Below are 24,725 nucleotides of genomic sequence, written 5' to 3'. Positions count from 1 at the left end.
AATGCACTGATGAATGGGCATGCAATCAGTGATGAAGCAGTGATAAGTAGGATGGCAATGGCAGCAGTGACTGTGGTAATGATACTGAGTGTGATTGTATATGTGAAGTGTGCAAATAAGCCAGTGTGGTATGACAGATTGATGATAGGAGGAAGTGTAGTGATGGCGCTGGTAAGAGTATTGATGGGTGTGTATGAGGGCATATGTGAGGGTGTGAATATGAATGAGTGTGTGAGAGTGAGAGTGAGAGTGAGAATGATGGCAGTGATGATTGCAGTGATGATGGCAATAGCGAGTGTAGTAGCGGTTATTAATGGTGGGAATGAGAAGAATGATGGAGTATATGTAAGTAAGAATGCAGGTAGAATAGCGAAGAATGTAATTGTTGTGGTGAGCACGTGTGTAATGGCAATTACAGAATGGGTAGTACAGCGGATGGGTGTCGATGTGGATGTGAGTAATGAAGTCAACAATGAAATGCTGCAGTAGTAGTAATGGTAAATAGTAGCGATGCGCTGGATAGCAAGAGCAAGAGTAAGAGTAAAATAGATTTGGGACTGTTTGCCTAATGCCTGGGAAGATATGATATGCAGAATGGGAGATGCTGAAGTAAGGCCAATGAAGAGTTCAAAGCAGTAAAGCAAACTGAGATGAGATGAGGAATCCTAAGGCGGAGAGCTTTGTAAGCAATTAGGATATATTCCGGATTCTTTAATCTATGACAGCCTATGATGCCACTATGACTTTTAAATATCAGTAGTGATGTATGCATGCATATGTGTAATGAATACGAATAAATAGATTTATAGAGTCTTGTTGTTGAACAGCAATGTTTATTTAACGCTATGGGTAGCAAATGACAATATTTGGCTGGATGCAATAGGTGCAGTAGACAGTGTGTCAGTTCATGGCGCTTGACTTCAACTCATTGATGCACCTGGAAACTTCGTGTATGCTGCTTTTGTCTATCTCGCCAGTCTGTATATCACGCAGTATTTTTTCAAGTGTGCTCATCACACTGAGAAGCCTATTGACGGACTCACTGGATGTGTTGCTATGCATGTGCATGGGTTACACTCTGCAAATGCTACATTGGCAGTCAGGCATGGTATGCATGATGCTTGAGCATGGCATATATATTGGCGCTGTAAAAATGGATAGATTAGTTGATAACGGACGATCCGATCATGGATCAAAGCGCCATCAGATCACCCGGCATCTCATTTTATCTCGCACCAAATCTCTTCCCGAACTTAATATCCTCGTGATATATGATTTGTTGTTATACAAAATACAAGTTCTATATGATTTTTAATATGCATTATGAAAACAGTTATCATAATTGGTATACTAAGTGAATTCGTATCGATAATAAAAGAGTAGGATTTGTGTTTTGATTACGGTTTCAGATTGCAAAACGGTCTTATAAAGTAAGAATGATTCAGTAAACAAATGGAAAATGCTGTAAGCCAAGATGACCTCAAAAGCATGCAGTACATGAACGAGGCTGTATTTTCTACACTGCTGTTGGTTTTTTCTATTTGGAGATCATCTAGAAGCACACTTCCCAGCTACAATATATTCAAAGGAAAGCTTCGAAGTCTTGGATCACTGTTCATATTGACTTCTATTTTGTTTTCAACAGTCTATATATGCACTGTTACATATCTTAGTACAAGGGTTGATATAGATAAATTTTGGGTGGAGCTTAATGGTGTGTTGGATGCAAAGTATCCTATAAAATATAAGAGCCTGAGTGTAGATCTAGTGTACGTCCTGAACATCTCTCTTAGTGTTTCTAGAGTTCTTAGAATGTCGGCTGTGTTCCTCTTGATTGGACTATGGGGCCCGTGTGCATATTCTGTATTCAATAGTGGAGAAAGAGCATTTGATGTGTTCCGAACAAATATGTCTGTTGTAGGAACTTTTGTTACGAAATCTATATTCAATACATCGGTCATTACTTTCTCAAAAATATATGCGGTTTTAAGGACACCTTTGATTTTGTACTATTACAGCAGGCCTAAAATCGGAAATGAAAAGACAGCCGTTTTCATGGAATCATTCTTGCTAGGAAGTGAGGTGTATCTCTCGGTGGTGCTTTTGATGATTCTCAAAGCAAAGCATGGATTTCTTTCTGAATACAAGTCGCTTGATAGTACAAACTTACTAAGCTTTTGCTTGATGCTCCATGGATTTTTCACATATACCGTAAATACTGTAGCAATTCCATTTGAAATGACAGAGCTATGCTACCAAATCCAGCAGAGCTTGAATTTTGGCACAAGACTCGTTCTTGACATGCTTTTAATGTCTATGTTCTGCCCAATACGCGATCAGCTATTTGATGCTCCTTCGGACAACAAGCATGCAAAAAACCTTGAAGTAACAAGGATTTCGCGGTTCGAAGATTCTGGGCCCATAGTCCAGGAAATAGAAAGCATAATTGAATTCGAGGAAAAGGAAATAGCAAAATAAACAGATTAAACTCTATATTAAAGTCAGGGCATACAACATCTCGCGTTTTCGAGTGTATATAAAAACTGGACTTCGTCATTTTTTATGACGCTAAAGCAAGTGTTTTGCTTGAAACTCTGTCGTATTCTGTGCTTATGAACCATTATAAGCTTCTGAAGTCTACAATGATGGATACTATTCATATTCTCAAGCTTGCAATAAATTCTTATTGCGTCTTTGAAACATCCTATGCAAAGATTGCTGTTCTCTAGCTTAGACTCAATAGGTTTGTCACAAAATGGTGATTCAATACACAATGGCTCTATTATTGAAGATTCTATGGAAGATGAGTCTTCACATTGCAATTCCAGGCATTCATATTCGCTTTTTATCAAATCGCTTTCTATAGGGATATAGCTGCTTTCTTGGGACAATGCATCAGATAAGTTGCCATTATATTCTTCAAATGCATCAAGCCTAACTTTGTTGATATCTTCGGGTGTTTTTATTTCATATAAGATAATGGATCGCTTATGCTTTGATCTGCTTCGCTTTGGTGCCTTTTCTGTTGAAACTGTGTCTTTATGTTCAATATTATTCATTGATATGTTATTAGACAATAGGAAAAAACTGCTAGCGCTTTGCTTGTTCTGATGGTATCTCTGATGGAGGACTCTTTGTCTCAGTGTGAGTTTTGAAAGATCAGTTTCTTCATAAATCGACTTTGCTAAACGCTGTTTCGAAGGCCGTTCTTTCCTTGCTTTTTTACTTTTCTTAAATGGCTTTATAATCTCTAAAGACTCAGGAGATGGTAGAAATGTTTTGATTCTGATTCTGCTCTTCATTTCCCTTTGCCATTGGCTTTGTTTTATAGTTTGATTTGGAGGGAATATACAGCTCTGGCGGTATTTGCTATTCTGTAATTTGTATTGCAAGCGGCAAACAACATTTGGCTGGCAAAGTTGAAACAATAGTTTGCACTGAAAACATAAACATCATACATCAAAACAAAATGCATGCAGAAGGAATAGAGGGTGTTTTAACAAGCATATCAAGCAAATACGAATTCAACTCAAAAGTTCTTGAATACTCCACACATTTCTGCCTGGATAAATTTGTAATCATGCATAAGGATAGGCTGGTGGGCGAGGTTCCATATGAAAGCATTCTCAAAATTGAAAAGAGAAAGAAAGGATTGAAGTTTCAAATATCTGGCGCATCATGCCTAAGGATTCCCTGTGAAAGCGAAAAAAAAAACAAAATATTTCAGATATTCAAAAACAAACGATCAGGAACTGTCTTGAACAAGAATGATATTGTTGGTGTTGTATTTGTACAGTTCGCAGACCTGAGATTCCTGGTTCCTCTTGAAGGCCCGTCATTTAACATCTTCAAAAGGAGTGTGATTAGAAGAATTGGAGGACATTTCTTGCCTTCTCAAAGCCTGGAATTTGTAAGTCTAGAGCATTACAATGAATTTTTGCTGTATATCTTATACAACGATGAATATGTGATGCTTGAAAGTGATGATGATCTTGCTTGTGCACTACTCTACTTTGATAAAAAACTAAATATCATTGTTAAGCATGCCTCTAACCAGGCATAAGCATATTTTAGAAAGCAAATGGATGCTGGTTCTTTTAATGTTTAAAAGTAACTTCTCTCAGTAAACTGATACATGTTTCTTGCTTCTACTGGTTCATTTGCTTGATCACCTCGATCTTCTCGAATCAGAATGCTTTGTTATTCAATTGGTTCATGCAGCAACAAAACAAGGTATTTGCAGCCCAGGGATGCAGAATGACGATCTTTGCGAAATAGATGATCTGAATGAAAACACGGTTGTCGATGTTCTTGAGCAAAGGTATTTTGCAAACAAAATATATACAAGGTCTGGGGTGGTGTTTCTAGCCGTCAATCCATACACAAGAATGGATTCGTGTGTGAATGGCTTTGCTAATCAATGTTTTGATGAAGATAGAGAAGTTGTTCATGTGTATAGCGTTGCAGAATCGTGCTACAGAGACTTTAGTGTGCATGGAGATCAAACAATCGTTATCAGTGGCGAGTCGGGATCAGGCAAGACGGAAAATGCAAAGCTTATGATAGACTATCTATTAAGAAAATTGAAGAGCGAGATGTCGATCCACGAAGGCATAGCTGCTGCTAACACAGTGCTGGAAGCGTTTGGAAATGCTTGCACACGTATTAATGACAATAGCTCCAGATTTGGCAAGAGAATAAAGTTACTTTTCAACGGCGACACAAGCATTTGCGGAGCAGTGTTTGAGACTTATCTTCTTGAAAAGAGCAGAGTTACGCATCATGAGCAAGGAGAGAAAAACTTCCATGTGTTTTATCAGCTTTGCGCCGCACACCATTTATTTATCAAGAATGATTTTATTGATACATCCAGTATGCCAAACACCATAGAGCTCGAAGATTATGCCAAAGAATATGCTAAAGTATTCTCCTCTATTGAGCAATTAGAAATACAAAATGCTAAGCAGATTGAAAAATACTTGATTGGAATTCTGTATCTGGGCTCTGTTGACTTTGTCAGTGATGGTATTCTGAAAGTGGTAAGAAATGATTGTTTTGTTGAATTCTGTAGAATATATGGCATTGATGAAGATCTGGTTGAAGAAGTATTGGTTAAGCTTTCCATTCAAGTCAAGGGAGAGACGATTGAGGTATTCAATACGCAAGCACAGGCAATCACAATAAGGAACTCGATGGCAAGATTATTATATTCAAGCATATTCAATTACATCACGCTATGTATAAATAATCGATTGAGAGGCAAGTGTGGTGTAAGTTCAATTTCAGTGCTTGATATTTTTGGATTTGAGGCATTCAAAAGCAACGGCCTTGACCAATTTTGTATCAATTGGACAAATGAAAAAATCCAAAGTGAATTTGTCAGGAAGATTTTGAATGAAAAGCAAGATAACTACAAGAGTGAAGGCATTGTGTGGAAAAGTATTGAGCATAAAGCAGATAAAGAATGCATCGTTGATATTGAGAAGCCTTGTGGACTGGCTGATCTGATAAGTGAAGAAAGTCAGAACTCATGGGGCAGTGCGGCAAATCTTGGTACTAAAATAAAAAACTATCTTGGTGCAAGCATCAAAACAGCTGTGGACGATAAAATAATAGTATCACATTATGCAGGAGATGTGGAATATGACCTCAAGTCGTTCATTGAGAAGAACAAGGAAAAGGGAAATTTAAAGATATTTACAAACATGCCGATTATTACTGATGACAACAGCAAAGGAGATCTGGTACGATATTTTAAGCACTCGATGAATGAACTTTTGAGCTCTATAGGCAAAACTCAGGTGAAATATATCAAGTGTCTAAAGCCGAATCTTTACAAAAAGCCGGGAGTTTTTGATAGAGCATTGATATCAAAACAACTATTTGAGTGTGGAATTCTGCAGGCAATCCGAATAAGCAAGCAGTGCTTTGCACAGGAAATGCTCTTTGAAACTTTTCAAAATAGATACAGTATACTTGGAGAAAGTGCTTACGGAATCGTGAGTGTTATAAAGGGAGCTAGCAAGTGCTTCATGAGCAATCAGACGCTGGATATATTAGAGAACTGTAGAAGCCATGCCTATAAAGAGTGCTTTAGAATCATCAGGGTATCAATGCGAGCATATTTGAAAAAGCACTCGCAAGAAAAAAGGCAAAAAATTACGTTTGTAAATGAAAATGAATACAATAATGAACCTGTAAATCCTGCATCTGCTCCAGTGGTTATAGAGTGCGATGATATGATGCTGAAAGACGAAGAATCTGTGGTTGCAGGCTGTTCCGGCATCGATATTGATGATAAATGCATCCATGAAGGCGAAACCCATAGAACATATAGTGAGATAATTAAAGATCTGGAATTGAAGATAGAGCAATACAAACGCTTCTGCGAAGCACCTTGTAGAAGCTGTAAATCGCTTGAGATGAAATACAGATTCCAAAGTGAAGCATTGAAGAAAAAAAACATGGTGGAGCTAGAACTTGAGAAATATAAGGCAAGGGTAGAGGATTTAGAAAGAAAACTGTCTGAAAAAGAGGGAGAGGATGAAGAATCGCAGATAAGCGTGTCATTTACGAATTCGTACAATATTTTTAGCTGCTTGATTCAGCTATACCTAGAATTTGCGCCATCGTTTCCAAATGAAGAAGTTCCGAGGCCAGAGATGCTAAGCTTGGCACATTCTGCATTTTATGTAGTAAGCAAGCTTGATAGAGATGCATTTGAAACAAGTTTTGGTATAATAGATGAAATATATCTTAAATTGCATTTGTTTGAGAGAAACATTCACAAGATTTCGTTTATATTGTCTAACCTGATTGAATACCAGAGTATCCTTAGAGGAGAAGATGTTTTTGTGGAAGAGATAGAAAGCCTGATATCAATATTATTCAAGCATCTTTGTGAATTGCAAAGAGTATCTGTATTGGAAGTACTGCCTCATGCCATTGTTGAGCATCAGCAGCTTTCTATATTCAAATGCAATGAGGGATATCTCAAGAAGATTTTCAAGCCGCCTCATGTTTCAAAGCTGATTCGACTTCTTGAATACTTCCATCATCAAATGCTGTACTATCACATCCCAGAGCCATACATTATAGAATCTGCTAATTATTTACTGAAAATAATCAATGCATCTGTTTTCAATGAGATCCTTGTCCGAAAGAATTTTCTTTCATTCAACAGAGGTGTACAGATAAACTACAATATCAATGAAATAGACAAGTTTTGTAGAAGCATCAACTACTCAGAAGGTATGTTTAATTTGTCGCACATCACATCAATTATAAAGCTGATCAACCTTATAGAAGCGCGTGCCACAGCAGACAATATTCTAGATGAATGCTCGATTCTCAACTGCATGCAAATAAACGAGATAGTTGAGAGACTAGATTCGGATGCATCCTATCATTTTGGAGAAGATAATAGAGATGACAGATTTGTTCAAGATCCCACAATAAGCATGCCTAACTATACAAGCACGTCGCGCCATGCTTTTATATGTCCAAGGTACATTCCTTCTGAAAGCCTGATGTCTATACTGAAATCAATGAATAAATAGTAAATGAATAAAACACTATGCTAACGCATAACATGTACACTACTATTTTGCTTTTCTCTTTTCTTCTGGGGCAAATATGTTTTCTCGTGCATAGAAATTCTGCAGAATCCTGAAGCAGCGCTCGTCTGGGATATAAGTGGTATTTTCTCCGACGCCACATATAGTTTTGCTGCCAAACACCTCGTTTTTGCATCCATAGTATACTTTTACATTGCTTAGCCTTGATATTATTCCCATACACATAATGCAAGGCTCGCATGTGATGTAGAATGTGCTATTTGAACAATCTGTGCTTCGGATGCAAAGAACCTCGGCATGATCAAGAGGTGATCTGTTAGCATTGGTCATGTTATGCGAAGAAGATACGATCTTGTTGTTTTTGACAACCACACATCCAACAGGAACTTCCTGCAAGTCAAATGCCTTGATAGCTTCTTGAAATGCCATGTCCATAAAAGTCTCATGCATTTGATGGGAAAGCCAAAAACAAAATCATGAACACAGCAGCAGTCTGACCCATTCATATGAATTTGATCGAACACTTGTATTGCATGGTTAGTTTATGCATTTATTCATGAAATCTATCGCCCAGCAGTTTGTTTTGAAAACAAATAAAGATAAATACTGTATATGTTTGTTTGTAATCAAACCCTGAAAATGGAGTGCCTTAGGAAACAAGCCAACAAAATCCCTGTGCTCCAAAGACTTGAGGATCTGACAAAAATAGACAAGACCTACATATTGCTTGGTGCATGCTTGTTTTGTATTGCTATCATTATGGCAACACCCTTTGGGCCCATTGTGACATCAACGATTGGAATTGCTATTCCTTTACAAGAGACGCTTGTGATACTGAAGCAAGTCAACCCAAAGAGAGAGGAGATAAAGCACATGCTTGTTTTCTGGATGATTTTTGGAATAGTGACATCTCTAGATGCATACTCAGGCCCTATACTTCGATTTGTTCCCCTGTGGTATACAATGAAGTTCTTTTTCGTGCTGTGGGCTGGACCGCTAAGGTTCAAAGCAGGATTGGTTCTGTATGACAACATACTGATCCGAATACCTGAGCACTGGTATACAGGGCAATGCGGGATTGAAAATGCAGTGAGGAAAGCTACGGATGCAGTAAAAACAGTCGCAGAGAACGAATTCAAAAAGAAAGATGCCGAAGATGCTAAAAAAATTGATTAAAGTGCTCTGCTGTAGTTTATTTGTGAAACATGTACAAAACCTTGCATTTGTGTGGATATGATCTCTAAAACACCTTGTTGAAACCATTGATAAAACGACATATCCGTATCTTCGGAGCTGGCAAATAATGCAGATGATGATCGATTGGACAAGTGCATTCATCGTGCTGAGAAATGTCAAGATCGACAGAAACCGTGAAAAAGTTGAAGCAGTTCTGAATTACCTTAGAATACAGCAATGTGGAATGAAATGCTTACTTTGTGATTTCGATCTAAACACTCAAGGATTACTGTGCAAAAGATGTTTTAGGCATCTTCATCCTGCACAGATTGACTTAAAAATGTCTATAGTTGTTGAATATGCACTTTTGATGCATACAATAGAACAATCAGATAAACTCACTGAAATATATGCAAATACAAATGCAAAAGCAATCAGTGAGATAGATGTCAAAAGATTCGAGTTTCTGGGTGTGCCTATCGACTGTACATCAAAAGACTTCTATAGATTGTTTTTGAATATTGCTTTTACAGATCTGACTCACACTGAGGAACTTATTCTGGAAAACATAAAGATAAAAATGCATAGATATGCAATATATAGATGGAAGGCATACAAGCATAAGTCAATTATAGATGCACTTGATGTTCAGTATAACACTGTGAAATTGAATTACTTAGTCAGCCTTAGAAATCTTCATATTGATGACGCATGGCTCTTGAAAAAACATCTACTGGAAATTCAAAAGTATAAGAACGATTTAATAGCAATCAGCAAAACTAACCAACTAAGAAGATGGATGCAGTAAAAGCAGTATAAATAATGTATTATATCAATGTGCATAGATTTTTGACTATTTCAAGCCCTTCTATTGCTTCTATGCTTCTTTCTTTGTCGCCTGCATCACCAACATCCAATCCAAAGTATATCTTTTGGAATCCAAATATTTTCCACAAATAAACCTGTGCATATCCATCCCACTCGAAAGATTCTTTTATTATTTTATCATACATTTCAATTGGTATAATAGGTATGCTGCTTCTTCTCATTTCTCGGACCATTTCGTAATACCTATCAAACTCGAGCCCGTGTATCATCCTACATATCGATTCTTTAGTCGGCTGATGCCTCCTATGAATAGTGTCAATCGCATATCTCAGAGATTGCCATTCATTTAGCAAAGGATTTGCCATTCGCATGCATTCGTTGCCAACCCCTTTCAGGTAATCTGCCAGGTTTTGGTTGATCTTGTCTCTGCTGTTCCAAAACATCAAGTCATATATCAATGCAACAAAAGACGATGGATATCTCTTCAATATACTGTCAGCTACATTAGATATGCTTAATGCACACGGAATGTTTGCAATAAATCTCAAAACTCTGCATGCTTCTTTTTCACTGCCTATGTAATCCTTAAAAAGCAGATTCATATAAAAATCAAAATTAATGCCATGCACATTCTCAAGAACAAACATTATGTTCATCTCGAGCTCCACAGAAAGCTGAGAAGAAAGCATATTAAATGGTGTGGCTGTAAATAATACATGGAGAAGTCTTTTTGAACAAAAATAATCTATAAACGGAAAGGATGGGTGGTCTAAGTCGTGCCTGTAGGCATTCTTCTTGAATCTCTTACCTATGTAAGCCTCAGAACCTTGATCTTCCATCATCTCTTTGATGTGCACAAATAGAAAATCCCTCGATTGAAAATCAGATGCATCAAAAAACGTCCGGTATATAGTGCTTTGCGTACAAAAAAACGTCAGAAACATTAGAGACACGGGATGACCAGCAAAGTACTTTGGATGAACCTTATACATCGAAAAAACCTCTTCTATCAAATGATGTCGCAGCAGATTCACAACCAATGTATCCACATTATCTTCATAGGCCAGCATCATGCCAACAATATTGATCAGGTTGCCAGAAACGTCATTAGTAAGTCTGTAAAGCTTGAACTTTATAAGATGTTTTAAACCATTCACTACATCTTGTACAGGATAGCTTGATAAAAGACTGTCCAGGAGCTGTTGCGACGGATCCATAAGAAGTTTATAAAATATCATATAAAATCCATCTTCAGCATCATTCTCGGAGGCTATTCTAAGCTTCCTACAAAACTCATCTTCATCAATCAAATCCTTTAGCATCAGGGTAAAGTATCAAATTTCATTTGCGTCAACAAAATATCATTTATTACTCCGTTATTATTCATAAGCAAACATCCACATGATAATATATTCCTTCATAAACTTTGTGAATAATAATCGTTTTAAAATCAATTAACTGATCAGCCATGTCCATATTAAACACCAGAGACACAAATATTTTGTTCCTAGTAGAAATGAGATATAAATAGTTTGATAATCGCTGTATTTCTCTAACATCGCTTCTATTTATGCTGAGAGGTGTTATCATGCATTTTACTTTTCTAAGTATATCTACTGGTGTGCATATCTTTGTTCTCAATCTCTTTGCTAAATCTAAAGGCTCAACAAATTCATTCGGCATGCCCAGGACATAGTATTCCTTCAAATACACTTTCATAAGCAAATGTTTGTAGAACCATTCAGAAGACGCAATTTTCAAGTTCAGGATGTATATTCCATTCTACCGCAGATTCCAAGCTAAGGCAAGTTATCAACTCAATCAAAAAGCTAATTCCCATCTGGACTATCATTTAAGAACTCATACGCTAACTCTCTAGATACTTGCGCTACACTACTTTTCTTTTCTTTAAACTCTACACTAAAGTATTTGTCTCCACATATAAGAGCCTCTTTCCTAAAACTAGCCATAATAAACTGGCATTTATGCCATTCATTCATCTCTTTTATCATCATGCATACTTTCTCGCGTATCTGTGAGTCTAAATTAGCGTCAATCTCATCAAATACATAAAACGGTGATTTGTATACTTTTTGCATGCTAAACATCAGGCATAGCGCTATAACTGCCTTCTGCCCACCGCTTAGCAAGTTAACATCATCCATCGCCCGATCAATCTTAACTCCTAGCCCTTCTTCCGTCTCAACAAGCTCGCCCTTCTTCCCATCAGTAAGTCTTGAATATATCTCAGAAAACACATGCTTTACTTCTGACACCGCAAGCTTCATAGTCTTTTCCTTCTTCATGTCAAGCTCGCATATAAGCTCAAAAATCTTTTCTCGATCATAACTAAGCTCTTCAAGCTTCTTCTTAATTGTATCTCGTTGATTGCTATAATCTTCCCATTGTGCCACACTTTTTTTGCTAATCATACAAAATCCTCGAATCCTTTCATTTATCCGCAATATCTCACTCACAAATTCTTCTTTACTCTTCTCAGGATACAAACACTCAAGGTTTCTGAAATCCGATGCACCTATCTTCATGCACAGCTCATTCCTCTTTCCTATCAGCACATGCTTCTTCCTCATAAGCACCTCTGTTTCCACATTCACTCTTTTTGCATCAACATCCATATCTTCATTCTCCTGATCGAACATCTTCTCCCTTATAATCCTTTCTCTTTCTCGCAATTCTGCAATTCTACTATCAATCCTTAGTGCTTCATCATGCATCTTCGATTTACTAAGATTCTCCTCAAGCCTCTTCATAGTTTCATTCATCCTCCTCATTTCGGCTTCTGTTTCCCTGAGCCTTGCCTCCATCTTTCCAATCTCAACCATAAACCAGTTACTCTTCATCAATATCTCTCTTTCATCAACTTTCAGCCTTTCAAGTCGCCTGCATATCTCCATTCTAGAATCATCGCAGCTCATATCTACCATCTTCGTCAATACCTTCACTTTCTCATTAAGAAACTCTACTGTGCCATTCAAAACCTCACTCGATCTATTTTCAGCATCTCCACAATCAATCACAAGCTTTGCCTCATCAATCTCCCTTCCAATCTTTTTAATCTCTTGCTGTATCTTGCTATATTCATCCTCATGCTTCTTAACTTCCTTACTGATCCTCTTATACTCCCGAAGCGCCCCATTCTTCTTCTCATACCCTCCACTAATAGGCCCATCCTTACTAATCACATCTCCAGAAATAGTAACAACATTGATCTTGTGCTTCTTCGAAACATAGACTCCTTGCTTCAAATCAGAGCAAAAATACGCATCACGTGTTATATGCCTGAACAGCGCCTTGTATCTTGGCTCACACTTTATCTTCGATGCCAAGGAAATAACCATTGGATCCTTTATCTCATTCTCATCCTTAAACTCTATCCTGTTCAATGGCATAAACGTCATTCTAAACTTCATCCCCTCAATCTTTTTCAATAATCTCGATGCAACTTCTTCATCCTTAACAACAACATTGAACAGCGAATTTCCTGCTACTGCTTCAAATGCATCCAAAAGCTCATCTGGTATACTTACTAAATCATAAACATACCCAAGAACTCCATTCACATCCCTTATACTTTCATATACATCCACTCTAGCATCAACCATCTGAAAAAGCTTACTTTCATGCAGTTTCACCATCTCATCAATAGACTTCTTTGCTAGCTCTAGCTTTTTCTCCTCTCTCCAAAGATACTTTCTCCTCTCAACCATTTTTTCGAGAGCTTGCTTTCTCTCCACCACATTTCTATTCGAAGCTCCTTCTTCTCTGCATTTTTTTGTTTCATTTACTTTGATATACAGCATACCTTTTGCTGCCTCTACATCCTCAAGGCTTATCTTCTTATTCATTAGTGTACCTAAAAATCCTATAAGATGTTTGGCACATACAGATCGTGTAAAATTTTGTGCTTCTTCCTCTTTAAACTTCAAAAGCTGCTCTTCTTCTGCTGCATGCCTCTCTTTCAACTTATTTCGCTTTTCTTCAACATTAAATATTCCATTCTCAATTTCCGTCGCCTTCCCTTTATACCTGTGGTCTATACTCAGCCCCTTTCTTGTATCAGCAAGAATCTTTATCTTATCTTCAATCGCCTTGACTTCAATGCCATAGTCATTTTCATCATCAGAGCACTCTCTATATTCATTCGCTATCAAACTTTCCACTCGTAAAACCTCTTCATTGATCTCTCGTATTTCTCTCTCAATGTATCCATATTCTAGCCTTCTTCTCTCATTCTCTAGCGTATTGCACAGCTCTATTTCCTTTTTGTCATTCTCAAGGCCTCGGAGCTTTTCGTCAATCCTGCATACCATCAGCTTTATCTTTGCTTCATTTTGCTTTGTATCCTCAAGCTCACGCACACTCGCCTCTCTATCCCTTTCATAGCAAGCCACTCCGCAAACATTCTTCAGCAATTTATACCTGCCTTCATCTCCCAAAGTAGCAAGTGCTGCAACCTCTCCCTGTGCAACAATAAAATACGTACTTGAGCCAGTAAGAATTCCATTCTCATGCAAAAATCCAACAAATTCTTCTCTGCCAACAACCTTTCCATTAACACAATACTCTTCTTTCTTCATCCCTATTGTTCTTCGGACACTAATCTCCCGCTCCATAGCTTCTTCTCCCATAGACTCACAAAAAACGATCTCAACTTCAGCTTCCTCCTCACTAACAGCATTTCCCTCATGAATAAAATCTGAATTCTGCTCCACACTTCCATTATCCGCACAAATCACAAATCGAATGGCAGACACAATACTGCTCTTTCCACTTCCGTTCTTTCCAATAATCACATTCACATCTTCACAAAAATCCAATTCTGTTTCAGACTTGAAGCTCTGGACATTCTTAAGCCTCATCTTCTTTACATACATACAATCCCGAGGGAATCCCTCTTTAATATTAAACACTTCTTCATAACAAACGTCTAATCAATAAAACACATTGCATAAACATCTACTTTAATCAAGGCCATTGGCACTCGCTTGCTTTTTCATAAAACATCTTCTTCAGCTCCACCGTTCCTTTCCTGTACACTTCACATTCACTTTCTGCCTCAAAAAATATCTCTCTAACCTTACTTACACACCTCTCCTGGCATTCCTTAAGATCCTTTTCCAACACCTTGCATGCTTCCATTAAACTTGACTTCTGTGCAAGAAGCTCATCCCTTTCATTCAGTAAGCATCTGATCCTCTCATCGGCTTCTTTTTTTAACTTCTCCTGCGCCTTAATCATTTCGTTTTGAATAACTAAAAAATCAAAATATCTCTCTTCATCCATGTTGGCATTATGCACAGCATCTCCTTCCTGCTTATAAATACTGCAAACATCCACAAGCTTATTCATATTTGATGCAATTGAAACAAAATCAATCCAATCTTCAATATTATCGCTGTTAAGATACTTACATATCGCATTCGGTATACTTGCCATGTCTATATCCTTGTTGCATACGACAAAATCAATCACATAGTTAAAATATAATGGATACTTTGATATCAACATCTTCCAGAAGCACAAACGCATCTCTGCATCATTCCCACCACCAACTGCTCCTATGCACTCACTGCTGTTACCATGCGCTACAAATATCCCGTTCAGATTATGATGCAGAGCCATCGAACAAATAAACTTATACACCAGCCTAGCCGTGGCATAAGGTAGCTCAATAACATGCTTTATTACCAAGGCCAATAGCTTAGCATCATAGATGCCGGCAAATCTCCTTCTTACATTCTTGAAAATGCTAAATATCGCCTCTTCATTGCTTTCGTCAGAACTTTTGCATATCTCGAGAATATACTTGATAATCGCCATGTCTTCTCCAAAGTCAACTTCTTCAAAACCAGCCACGTCTCCTGCATCAGAACTCACATCTAGAACACACGGCCTTATATTCTCTAACTCCATACCTTCCTCTCTACTTCCACTGCACTTAGTCCATACTGAAAACCTCAATCCGTCGTCCATTCGATATATGTTACTCCGAACCTCATTCATATCAACGTCTTTTTCAGACAATACGTATGCCCAAAACTCATATTCAGCATAAGATCTCGTCGTGCACATTGCTGTGCAATGCTTCTTACTGCATCTCACTCTACCATATGCTTTCGATGGGAAAAAAACCTCGTCTGTATACTTCGGCGTGCTTGATCCAAGAATTAAGTTGTCAAGAAAACTCATAAGCACTGCTCATGAGCGTAAGATATCTTCCTTTGCTCAAAAGGAGTCCTGGTCATCAAGAATTGGACATGCATTCGCATCAATCAATTTATTGGCTCTAATTCAATCATATACATGCATTCTGACCAATCCTTTGCTTCAGAAATTCTCTCCTTCAAATACATTCCCATGTATTACCATCTTCTGAATCTCATCTTTTCTATTCGCACTCTCAAGCACCCTTTCCTCAACTGTTCCTTTTGTAATAAGCCGGTACACAGTAACGTCTCGTGTCTGGCCCAGCCTATGCGCCCTGTCCATCGCTTGCTGGTCAGCCGTTGGATTCCAATCACTGTCGTAGAATATAACAGTATCTGCTGCCGTCAGATTAATCCCCAGCCCTCCTGCACGAGTGCTCAGCAAAAATATAAACCTATCATTCGTTTGCCAATCTTTGATCACCTCGGCACGACTAGATGCTTTTAGGCTACCATCTAGCCTCAGATAGCTATACCCCTTCTTTACAAGATAGTCCTCTATCAAGTCTATCATCCTAGTCATCTGGAAATAAATCAGCACCCGGTGTCCCTCAGATTTCAGCTTCGGCAGTAGCTCGTCAAGAACAACAAGCTTTCCACTATCACTAATAAATGTATTCAGAGGTGGCATATATATCGTCATATCTAATGGCACATACAGCCCTTCAACATCAAGTTGCGGAAGAAGCACCTTGCTCGAAACAAGCCTTGGTGCAGTTGCAATCACCGGGCTTATACAACAAATGTATCTTTGCATACAGAATTTTTCCTCAGAAATCAGCTTAGATATCTCATTTTCAATCACAACCTTTTCCATGCATTCCATCTTCTTCAATATGCTGCTCCAAACATCATTAGCACTTCTAAGCACATCTCTGTTGTACATATAGTCCAAGCTCTGATTTATGTACCAATTCTCACACTCCCCCGCTCTAAAAAGCATTCTTATCCTCTTAATCTTATTCATCAGCTCTATTTCCTTTCTATGGCACATCTCAACAACATCGTTTGCTATAAGGCTCGGAACATTGACATTAATCTTGCTTCGTCCAAATACAACAGCATGGCCTATTCCATCACTCACCTCAAGACTCAATCCACATGTGGGCTCCAGCTTCTTAAAAAGATCTGGATGATTGCATACCTTCTTTAGCTGCATCAATAAATTCTCCATCTCCATACTATTGCACGACCTTGTAATCTCCTTGTATAGCTCCTTCTGCCGGTAGCTCAGTTCACACTGTAAATCAATCTGTGTCTTCTGCCCCAGCTCATGCATCACATCAGACTTGTGCCTTCTAAGCATAAAAGGCCTCAAAATGGCATGAAGCCTCTGCAATGACTTTTCATCAACACTCTTTCTCAAAGTTGCAGACGCCTCAATATCCTTGCTGAACCAATCGCTGAACTCACTCAAAGAGTCAAAGAGAGTTGGCATTATGAAATGCAAAAGCGCCCATAACTCCTGCATCGAATTCTGTATAGGCGTTCCTGTCAAAAGAAGCCTGTTTCGCGCCTTAAACCCCAAAAGCACCTTCCATCTTCGCGATGAGCTGCTCTTGATTGCTTGTGCCTCATCAAGAATCATATACTGCCATTTGATCTTCCTCAGCATTCTCTCATCACTTACCGCTGTCTGATACGTCGTAATCACTACATCGCAATCCTTGAATCGCTTCTTCAACTCCTTCCTGTCGCTCGGTGATCCAGAAAACCGGCATATTCGGAAATTCGGCAAAAACTTCGCAAACTCCTGTGCCCAGTTGTCAAGAGTAGACGAAATAGTAACCACCAAAAACGGTCCTGATATTCCTTCCGTCTCATACAAATATGCAAGTAAAGAAATCGATTGCACCGTCTTTCCCAGCCCCATGTCATCAGCCAGAATCCCATTAATCCCCTTGTCATACAAACTCACCAGCCAGTTCAATCCCTTGATCTGATAGTCCTTTAGCTTGCATACTAAAATGCTTGGCTGTGATACATACCTCGTTTCCTCATCTGCCTTTGCTTCTTTGTACTTCTTAGACGGTATATCCAAGTCAAACTCCTTCAGCTTCTCCTTTTGAAGAATCGCTGCTTCGTATCCACGCATATCCTCGTATTCCTCAATATCATCCTTTTCTGCAGTGCTGCTGCACTTGTTCTTCTTAAGAATAAAATGAGAAAATATTTCTGTTTGGCTCAGCAAATACTCAAACTTTCTCTTCTGCCTCTGCTCTTCCTTCTCCTCCATCTCCTTTTTCTTCCTCTCAAGCTCGGCCTTCTCGGCCTTCTTCGTCTTATCCTTGATATTCTTTTCCGTCTTCTTAATATGGCCTGACAGCTCTCTGAATATCTTCTTTGACTTAAGAGCCGGGTTTGTTTTCGACGTTTTCGAAAGCCCCCTTCTCAGCTCTCTGGCACATATCGTGCTGATCTTGCGGCATTGCGCAGCCTGTACAGAGTCATACTTCTCAATTGCTGAATGAACTTTCTTGACATTCTTTGCTATTGATGTCCATTCTGCAGTCCTACGCACATCACTCTCGCCTTCGCCTTGATGGCTTCTAATATCACCTATTGCCTGGCTTATACACTCTTCCACCAGAAAATGCATGTTCTTCACTTCCGGATACCCAAACAAGGTGCTTTGTATGTCAATAATACATCTCGACATATCCAAACTTCGGCCATTAACGTTATTTAGATCAAAAACCTCTCCGTAACTTGCATAAATTGCTTGTATCTCCTCCAAATCCTCTCTTTTCATTTTAGGGCTGTACAAGCACGTGCCGATTTACTCCCTGCTTGAATGTTTATTTATACTCCTGGCCCAACTGGCTCTTCACTTGAAACCAGAAGCCAATATAATCCGCATCAGAATAAACAAAATAATGGTTCCGGCTATAATGCTGATGCTGCATTCATGCATTTCAAAGATAGTCGTCGTCGATGACATTGGCATTACTGACAAGAAAACACGTGATCCAGAGATTGTAAAAAGAGCAATTGATGTCTTGCAATCCACTGCAAAAAACAATGAAGGCACTGTTATAGTGGCAAATATTAATGGCACAAGAAAGCCAATTAGCAGCATCGATGAAAGATTCAACATCATGCGCCGCAATGGTTTCAGTGACGGCTTAAAGGATACAAACGAAAGCATAAATAGCAGTTGGGAGTCTGTAGCGAGATCTTCGTCACCTGCCGCCAGGGTATTCCATGGAGGAGGCTCTGGAGCTGTAAGTGGCAATCGTGCAAATGAATATGGTATCCAAAAGCATAAAAACACTTCGTTGAATAGCACAAACCTGTTAGAAGGCGATCAGTCCTTAGGCATGGATTTTACCGGGCTGAGTTTACGTCCAAAAGCGTATGAGTATGCAAATGCATTTTCTGTGGATGCCAAGAAGCCTGGCGGAGAGTCGTATCTTCCACTCTCATTTCGCAGTAGTAAGATGAATGTACTGGATGAGTATCTTGATGATGGATTAGATGAAGGGCCTGAAACATCTATAATCAGAAGAATGCTTGATGAAGAGCCTAGGTCAAGAAAGTCGGTGATCAGCCTGAAGATGGCGCAAAGCAAGCAAAAAGAAAACATGCTGCAAAGCAGTATAGACAAAATTTCGCAGGAAATAGACCAAGTGTCGGAAAAAATCCAAGATGTTCAGAAGTCAAAAGACATTATGATAGCAAAGCTTCACACCAAGCGCAATCACCTGAGGAACTTGCAAATCAACAAGAAGGAGGTTGATATACAGCGCGGAAGAACCCTTGCACTGATCAGGATCTCAAGAAACGAGCTGCTTAAGCTTTCAAAGATGATTGATGATCAAAAATCAAAGCTGGCTCTTCTTGAGGATGAAGAAAAAATATTTACTGACAGAATAAGGAAGTACGACGAGGAGCACGATATGGGGATCCGAGAGCTTCAGTTGGAAGAGTCGAGATCAGAAGAAATTAAGAGAAGTATCGAAGAACTCGAGAAAATATACAACATGTTGAAAGTAAAAAACAATGAACTACTCAATCAAAGAAATAGAGAAAGCAGTATAAGAAACAAACTTGAGCTGGAAGTAGAAAGGCTAGATAGAAACTCCATAGACTTTATTTAATCCAAGGCCATTCACAGTAAATGAGTTTCAAACCAACCTTATTATTTTGCAAAAGCCCCTCTCATGAAGAGCACTGCTATGTCTACTGTGCAGGTCGTTGCAATGTGTGCTTCACAAGCAATTGAGTATTCTGTCAATAGCCACTATGTAATCAGGTTTATAAACTGCATTTTATGGGCTATTCAATGTTGCCTTTCTATCTTGCAAGGTTTCGCATTTATAAGCAGCTGTACTTTTCTCAGGGCACGAAGCCATACAAAAAGATGCGCTCATGAACCAATTGATCGTAGCATAATAAATATCTTTCAGGGAATGAGTATTGCGTTTATCTGCGATGGAAACCGGAGGTATATGAAGAAGCAAGGGCTTGGAGATCCATTTGAGAGAGATGATGGGCTGGACAAGATTTATGAACTCATTCAATTTGCATACACCTATGATATTCGAGAAGTTTCTTTCTTTTGCTTTGCAATCAAGAACTTCAAGAGAAAGAGCAGTGAAGTAGATGGAATCATGAACATCATAAGAGACAAGTTCAAATCCCCAGAGGAAAAAAACATACGAATCAAGGCAAAAATAATGGTTTATGGAAGACTTGATCTTGTTAAGGAGGACATAAGAGATAAGCTTATTCTCATACAGAATGAAACACAGTTTAATCAAGATATACTTGTCAACATTTTCTTTGCATATTCTGCAGAGGACGAAATCATTCAGGGTATCAAATTCAATAATAATGTTGATCTTCTCATCAGAACAGGCAATGAAAAAAGGCTTAGCGACTTTATGATTCGTCAGGTTGCACAGGGTACTTCTGTTTTCTTTGCAAAGCCATTATGGCCAGAAATATCCTCTACGCATCTCTTTCTTATACTTCTGAAACATAAGCTAGAAGATAGATATTTATTATGATATAATATAAACATGAATGGCACAAAGCCATCCTAGTAAAGTAAATGCCTGTTGGGAATTCAGCATAACACGTATTTTGTCTGTTCATATCCACCTGCTCATGTCCGGCTTTTCAACAATCGGCCGATTTTTATCATAGAGCTGCCTTTTGCTATCTTCAAATATTAGTTCTATTTCTGATGCAATCGTTTTTCCTAATTCAATGAACGAGCTATCATGGGCTTCTATGCAATCGTTCATTCCAAAATTTTTGAATATAGCAATAAGATCTTCGGTACTGTCTCTCCATTTCATCAGCTCCAACGCAATTTCTCGAATCTTGTTCATGACAAATTCTCTTTCATATCTCCCCCCAGGCCTGCTCCTAAGCTTTCTGCTTCTGCATCCTTCTTCGGTATAGCTAAATGATGTGTCGCTTAAAAGCTCATCGATTCGCTCTTCAATAGACCTGAATCTAGTAGTGTACTTTATAAACGACTCTTTTATATCCTCAAGATCCAGTAAACTCTCCAAAAGACATTTCCGTGCCTCCTTTTTGATATCATTGCCATTCGTGCATACTCTATATGCATCTCGCATCTTTTTGCTTCTGACATATTCTTCAAATGCTCTTGGCTTATCTCCGATACATTCCTCAATCAGTTGGCCTGCCTCAAAATGCATGCTAGAATCTATCAATCGCTTTGCAAGCATTTCGTAAAACACATCATTCAGCTCGTATGCACTGCCAGCTTCGTTCTCCTGAACCATATATTTGTATATCAATACTGCTTCTCTCCAAAGCAGATTATTTACAGCAGTATCAAGTCCCATCTTGAAATTCGTTGCCATTAAGTAAAGAATATATGCATCCTTTGCATTGCACATCTCTGCACAAATCTCATAATAAAAGCCAAACCTCCTATTACTTATTCCACATACTTCGTATATCAATGCCTCGTCTATCAATTGATGCCTCTTGATGTATTCTTCCTCTGCATCCTCTGTTCCATACCTGCTAAGATAATAAAGAGCCTCCACTCTACTTTCAAAGTACTCATTTACTTGGAATCGCTGCATCTCTATAGAGCTTCCACGTATCACATCTATAACATCAGATGCATCCTTCTTGCACATCTTCATTACATCAACCACTAAGTTCTCATCACATGTTTTCATTGCATGCTCAACCACATTTTTTACCGTAGTAATCGTCAGCATATACTCTACACCTTTTTGAATATTGCTTTTTGCAACTCTAAATGCTAGGTCCATTCTTTTCATTTTCACTAGCAAAAAAATAGCAAACTCAAAGTTGTACTCCAGATCCAGAGCAGACAGGAGCTCGTTCAAAAATACACTTGCACTCCTGCCGCATATGTCTCCTTTACTCTCAGACCGATTCCCTCCACAAGCAACCTCATTATCACACATCTCTCCAATAAGATGCCCTATCGAACTCGGTCCGATTGCCCCGTCATTACATATCATCTCCTCAAAGCGTGCTTTAAGACGATTGCGCACATCAAAATCTTCTCTTTTAATGCTCCTATCAGGCCTGCCATGCATCTTCTCCCTCCAAAAGCTAACTACTGTGTCGCAATTAACCACTCTTCGCAATCTCTTAATCTTTTCATTCTCCAGTATAAACTCAAAGCCATTCATTCTTCCGAAAGCTTCATTAAAAAAGCACACCAAATCATTGTTTGTTGAGCATAAAACAAGCCTTCTAAGATCGATCCGATGGCCTGTTAGAATGGAAAACGGAACAACACGTCTACGGCACTTCGCAACAACCTCCTCATACTCTCCTAGCTCTATCATCTTTTCCACGCTTGCTAGGCTATATATCTTCGGCATAAAGGTTTCAAGAGTTCCATGCCTTGTTTCGCCAATCAGCTTCGGTTTGGGCATGCACAGCAGCTTCAATCCTTGATCAACTTCAAAAGTGCTTTCATTCACTCCACAGGTTATCTTGCATGCTCGATCCATCGTGATTGCCATTCCATACTCTCCTAGTATAAAAGAATCCACTCCCTGCTCTAAGATCCCTTCGCGTGATAGTGTTGATCCATTGTGAACAACAATTGCTCCGTTATTATCAACCCCAACTTCAAATCGCAGCCTTATATCTATAATAGCTTTTTCAGCTCTTCCATCATAAATAATCCTTCCATCATGAAGTACCATGCACAGCTTTTCATTGAGATTATACATCTTTGCTATATTCAAAGCCCCATACTCATTCAACGCCACTTCCAGGCATTTTACAATCCTTTGGATCTCCTCTTTACACTCTATTGTTCTTATCTTATCATTTACAATGCTTGTTACATCAATCTCCACCTCGTATTCCCCATTAACCGACTTAAAAACAAATTCACTGCCACGCTTCAACACCACAAATCTATCAAAAGCAACAACAAAATCAAATCTCTTGTCCAGTGGAAACACCCTTTCTTCTCTGTATTCTGTTTCACAAATACTAAACACCTTCATTTTGCTCAACTGTAATATTACTCCTCCATTCTTATGTGCAGATACATCAATTACTTCCTCATCGCATTCAATCATCCTTGAAAACAAAGGCGGAGGAATTATCCTTTTCGAAAAGTCGGTGTAAAGCACATTCGCTCCATCCACCACATAGTATTCAGATCCAAAGCACGTCTTTTCGCCAAATATGTATGCTCTTGTCATGTATTGCTTATCCTTGAATAGCACCGTATTTTGCTCCACACAAACAAATCGTCCAGGCACAACTATTGACGACTTTCGATACCAATGGAAATTTTTCATGTATAGCACCTTTAAAACCGATCCCTCAGGCACATGCTTCATTGCCAGGACAATGTCAAGATCCTCAACAAAGAAAACTTCATCGCAGACCTCTTCAATGATATCTCCATGCTCTAGCCCATTCGGTTCGACAAAAACAATCCCTTCCGTAGATGCACATCCAAAAATGTTATACTTCGTCCTCCATGTTATTCCTGAATATTCCCTTTCCTTGCTTCTTCCGACTATATTTAATGATATATCATAGAAATAAACTCTGTTTGCAGTTAGCAATGCAAAATCATCATGATCTGTCCACTCAATGCCAATCAATCCATCAAACTCCATTTTAACAGATTTCTTGAACTCAATATATGCATCAAACAGAAGTATTTCTGCATGTGTCACAACTACACACCACTTTTCGTCTCTGGAAATACTCACAAGCACAATTACACCACTTACTTTTCCAATCTCCTGTATTTCAAGCGTGCTTTTGTTTGCAAGATATATTGTATCCGACTCGTCGATCAGTAGATACTCAAATGTCAAAGCATATAAATACTTCACAGTAAACGGAACATCAAGAACTTTTCTGCATGTGAAGTCGTGTATCCCACCATTTTTCATTATATAGCCTTTGCTATACATCCATTCTTCAGTGCCAATGCATGTTCTTTCTGTATGGCGAATAAAAAAATTATCCATCCGTATGGGGACGCCCAATCCCCATAAATGTCTGTGCCCAGATACACAGATGACGTTCCGAGGGAAGAGCGTAGCTATAAGAGCATTTATGGCGATCTGGACATATTTTTAAAGCATAAGGTTGTTTGCGATTGTCCAAGCGTACATGATAATGTACCTGAAACTTCGTTGTGTTCATTAGAAGGCATGCAGTGCACTAACAACAAACAATATTTGCCTGAGTACAAAGATACACAGATATTTGACGAGATTGTTTATAGCTCTGATAGATATGACATGCAATACTTGGGCCATTCAAGCACTAAAATTGCAAGAGAAAAATTCGAGATAATCATGGACAGGCTTGAGAAAGAATGGTTTCTGTTTGTTCAAAGGCTTATAAACAATTATGTGAATCCTATTGAGCCTGCTGATTGTTGTAGTATATGCACACACAGTGG

At 38.6% G+C, this 24,725-nt stretch overlaps 16 protein-coding genes across 16 annotated transcripts; 8 read left to right on the top strand and 8 right to left on the bottom strand.

The window, feature by feature from the left end:
• Nucleotides 1–489, top strand: HK407_11g16660 (uncharacterized protein; the record flags this gene model as incomplete). The annotated part of the gene is made up of 1 exon (XM_060421619.1): nt 1–489. A coding segment is annotated over one exon (489 nt), but the record flags the coding sequence as incomplete, so codon positions are not given.
• Nucleotides 490–1,452: 963 nt separating this feature from the next.
• Nucleotides 1,453–2,478, top strand: HK407_11g16650 (uncharacterized protein; the record flags this gene model as incomplete). The annotated part of the gene is made up of 1 exon (XM_060421618.1): nt 1,453–2,478. One exon carries the CDS (start codon nt 1,453–1,455, stop codon nt 2,476–2,478), a length of 1,026 nt encoding a protein of 341 aa, XP_060276228.1.
• A 23-nt stretch (nt 2,479–2,501) lies between these two features.
• Nucleotides 2,502–3,302, bottom strand: HK407_11g16640 (uncharacterized protein; the record flags this gene model as incomplete). Its single annotated transcript, XM_060421617.1, has 1 exon — nt 2,502–3,302. The coding sequence occupies one exon, from the start codon at nt 3,300–3,302 to the stop codon at nt 2,502–2,504; it is 801 nt and encodes a 266-aa protein (XP_060276227.1).
• Nucleotides 3,303–3,469: 167 nt separating this feature from the next.
• On the top strand, nt 3,470–4,063 carry HK407_11g16630 (uncharacterized protein; the record flags this gene model as incomplete). Its single annotated transcript, XM_060421616.1, has 1 exon — nt 3,470–4,063. The coding sequence occupies one exon, from the start codon at nt 3,470–3,472 to the stop codon at nt 4,061–4,063; it is 594 nt and encodes a 197-aa protein (XP_060276226.1).
• Nucleotides 4,064–4,250: 187 nt separating this feature from the next.
• On the top strand, nt 4,251–7,559 carry HK407_11g16620 (myosin; the record flags this gene model as incomplete). Its single annotated transcript, XM_060421615.1, has 1 exon — nt 4,251–7,559. The coding sequence occupies one exon, from the start codon at nt 4,251–4,253 to the stop codon at nt 7,557–7,559; it is 3,309 nt and encodes a 1,102-aa protein (XP_060276225.1).
• Nucleotides 7,560–7,601: 42 nt separating this feature from the next.
• HK407_11g16610 (cytidine/deoxycytidylate deaminase) lies at nt 7,602–8,027 on the bottom strand (the record flags this gene model as incomplete). The annotated part of the gene is made up of 1 exon (XM_060421614.1): nt 7,602–8,027. One exon carries the CDS (start codon nt 8,025–8,027, stop codon nt 7,602–7,604), a length of 426 nt encoding a protein of 141 aa, XP_060276224.1.
• Nucleotides 8,028–8,216: 189 nt separating this feature from the next.
• HK407_11g16600 (putative TB2/DP1 protein) lies at nt 8,217–8,753 on the top strand (the record flags this gene model as incomplete). Its single annotated transcript, XM_060421613.1, has 1 exon — nt 8,217–8,753. One exon carries the CDS (start codon nt 8,217–8,219, stop codon nt 8,751–8,753), a length of 537 nt encoding a protein of 178 aa, XP_060276223.1.
• A 133-nt stretch (nt 8,754–8,886) lies between these two features.
• Nucleotides 8,887–9,561, top strand: HK407_11g16590 (uncharacterized protein; the record flags this gene model as incomplete). The annotated part of the gene is made up of 1 exon (XM_060421612.1): nt 8,887–9,561. The coding sequence occupies one exon, from the start codon at nt 8,887–8,889 to the stop codon at nt 9,559–9,561; it is 675 nt and encodes a 224-aa protein (XP_060276222.1).
• A 19-nt stretch (nt 9,562–9,580) lies between these two features.
• HK407_11g16580 (uncharacterized protein) lies at nt 9,581–10,903 on the bottom strand (the record flags this gene model as incomplete). The annotated part of the gene is made up of 1 exon (XM_060421611.1): nt 9,581–10,903. One exon carries the CDS (start codon nt 10,901–10,903, stop codon nt 9,581–9,583), a length of 1,323 nt encoding a protein of 440 aa, XP_060276221.1.
• Nucleotides 10,904–10,964: 61 nt separating this feature from the next.
• On the bottom strand, nt 10,965–11,300 carry HK407_11g16570 (uncharacterized protein; the record flags this gene model as incomplete). The annotated part of the gene is made up of 1 exon (XM_060421610.1): nt 10,965–11,300. One exon carries the CDS (start codon nt 11,298–11,300, stop codon nt 10,965–10,967), a length of 336 nt encoding a protein of 111 aa, XP_060276220.1.
• Nucleotides 11,301–11,410: 110 nt separating this feature from the next.
• HK407_11g16560 (RecF/RecN/SMC protein) lies at nt 11,411–14,476 on the bottom strand (the record flags this gene model as incomplete). Its single annotated transcript, XM_060421609.1, has 1 exon — nt 11,411–14,476. The coding sequence occupies one exon, from the start codon at nt 14,474–14,476 to the stop codon at nt 11,411–11,413; it is 3,066 nt and encodes a 1,021-aa protein (XP_060276219.1).
• A 91-nt stretch (nt 14,477–14,567) lies between these two features.
• HK407_11g16550 (uncharacterized protein) lies at nt 14,568–15,791 on the bottom strand (the record flags this gene model as incomplete). The annotated part of the gene is made up of 1 exon (XM_060421608.1): nt 14,568–15,791. The coding sequence occupies one exon, from the start codon at nt 15,789–15,791 to the stop codon at nt 14,568–14,570; it is 1,224 nt and encodes a 407-aa protein (XP_060276218.1).
• Nucleotides 15,792–15,929: 138 nt separating this feature from the next.
• HK407_11g16540 (putative SNF2 protein) lies at nt 15,930–18,560 on the bottom strand (the record flags this gene model as incomplete). Its single annotated transcript, XM_060421607.1, has 1 exon — nt 15,930–18,560. One exon carries the CDS (start codon nt 18,558–18,560, stop codon nt 15,930–15,932), a length of 2,631 nt encoding a protein of 876 aa, XP_060276217.1.
• A 124-nt stretch (nt 18,561–18,684) lies between these two features.
• HK407_11g16530 (uncharacterized protein) lies at nt 18,685–19,908 on the top strand (the record flags this gene model as incomplete). Its single annotated transcript, XM_060421606.1, has 1 exon — nt 18,685–19,908. The coding sequence occupies one exon, from the start codon at nt 18,685–18,687 to the stop codon at nt 19,906–19,908; it is 1,224 nt and encodes a 407-aa protein (XP_060276216.1).
• A 63-nt stretch (nt 19,909–19,971) lies between these two features.
• HK407_11g16520 (putative undecaprenyl diphosphate synthase) lies at nt 19,972–20,820 on the top strand (the record flags this gene model as incomplete). The annotated part of the gene is made up of 1 exon (XM_060421605.1): nt 19,972–20,820. The coding sequence occupies one exon, from the start codon at nt 19,972–19,974 to the stop codon at nt 20,818–20,820; it is 849 nt and encodes a 282-aa protein (XP_060276215.1).
• An 84-nt stretch (nt 20,821–20,904) lies between these two features.
• Nucleotides 20,905–24,285, bottom strand: HK407_11g16510 (putative IKI3 protein; the record flags this gene model as incomplete). The annotated part of the gene is made up of 1 exon (XM_060421604.1): nt 20,905–24,285. The coding sequence occupies one exon, from the start codon at nt 24,283–24,285 to the stop codon at nt 20,905–20,907; it is 3,381 nt and encodes a 1,126-aa protein (XP_060276214.1).
• Between the last annotated feature and the right edge of the window lie 440 nt (nt 24,286–24,725).

The sequence above is a fragment of the Ordospora pajunii genome (genome assembly GCF_021821965.1).
Source record: "Ordospora pajunii strain FI-F-10 chromosome Unknown Cg_11B, whole genome shotgun sequence".
In the NCBI taxonomy this organism is placed as follows: domain Eukaryota; kingdom Fungi; phylum Microsporidia; family Ordosporidae; genus Ordospora; species Ordospora pajunii.
Note: the sequence above shows the minus strand (reverse complement) of the source record. Positions and strands in the feature narration are given on the sequence as shown.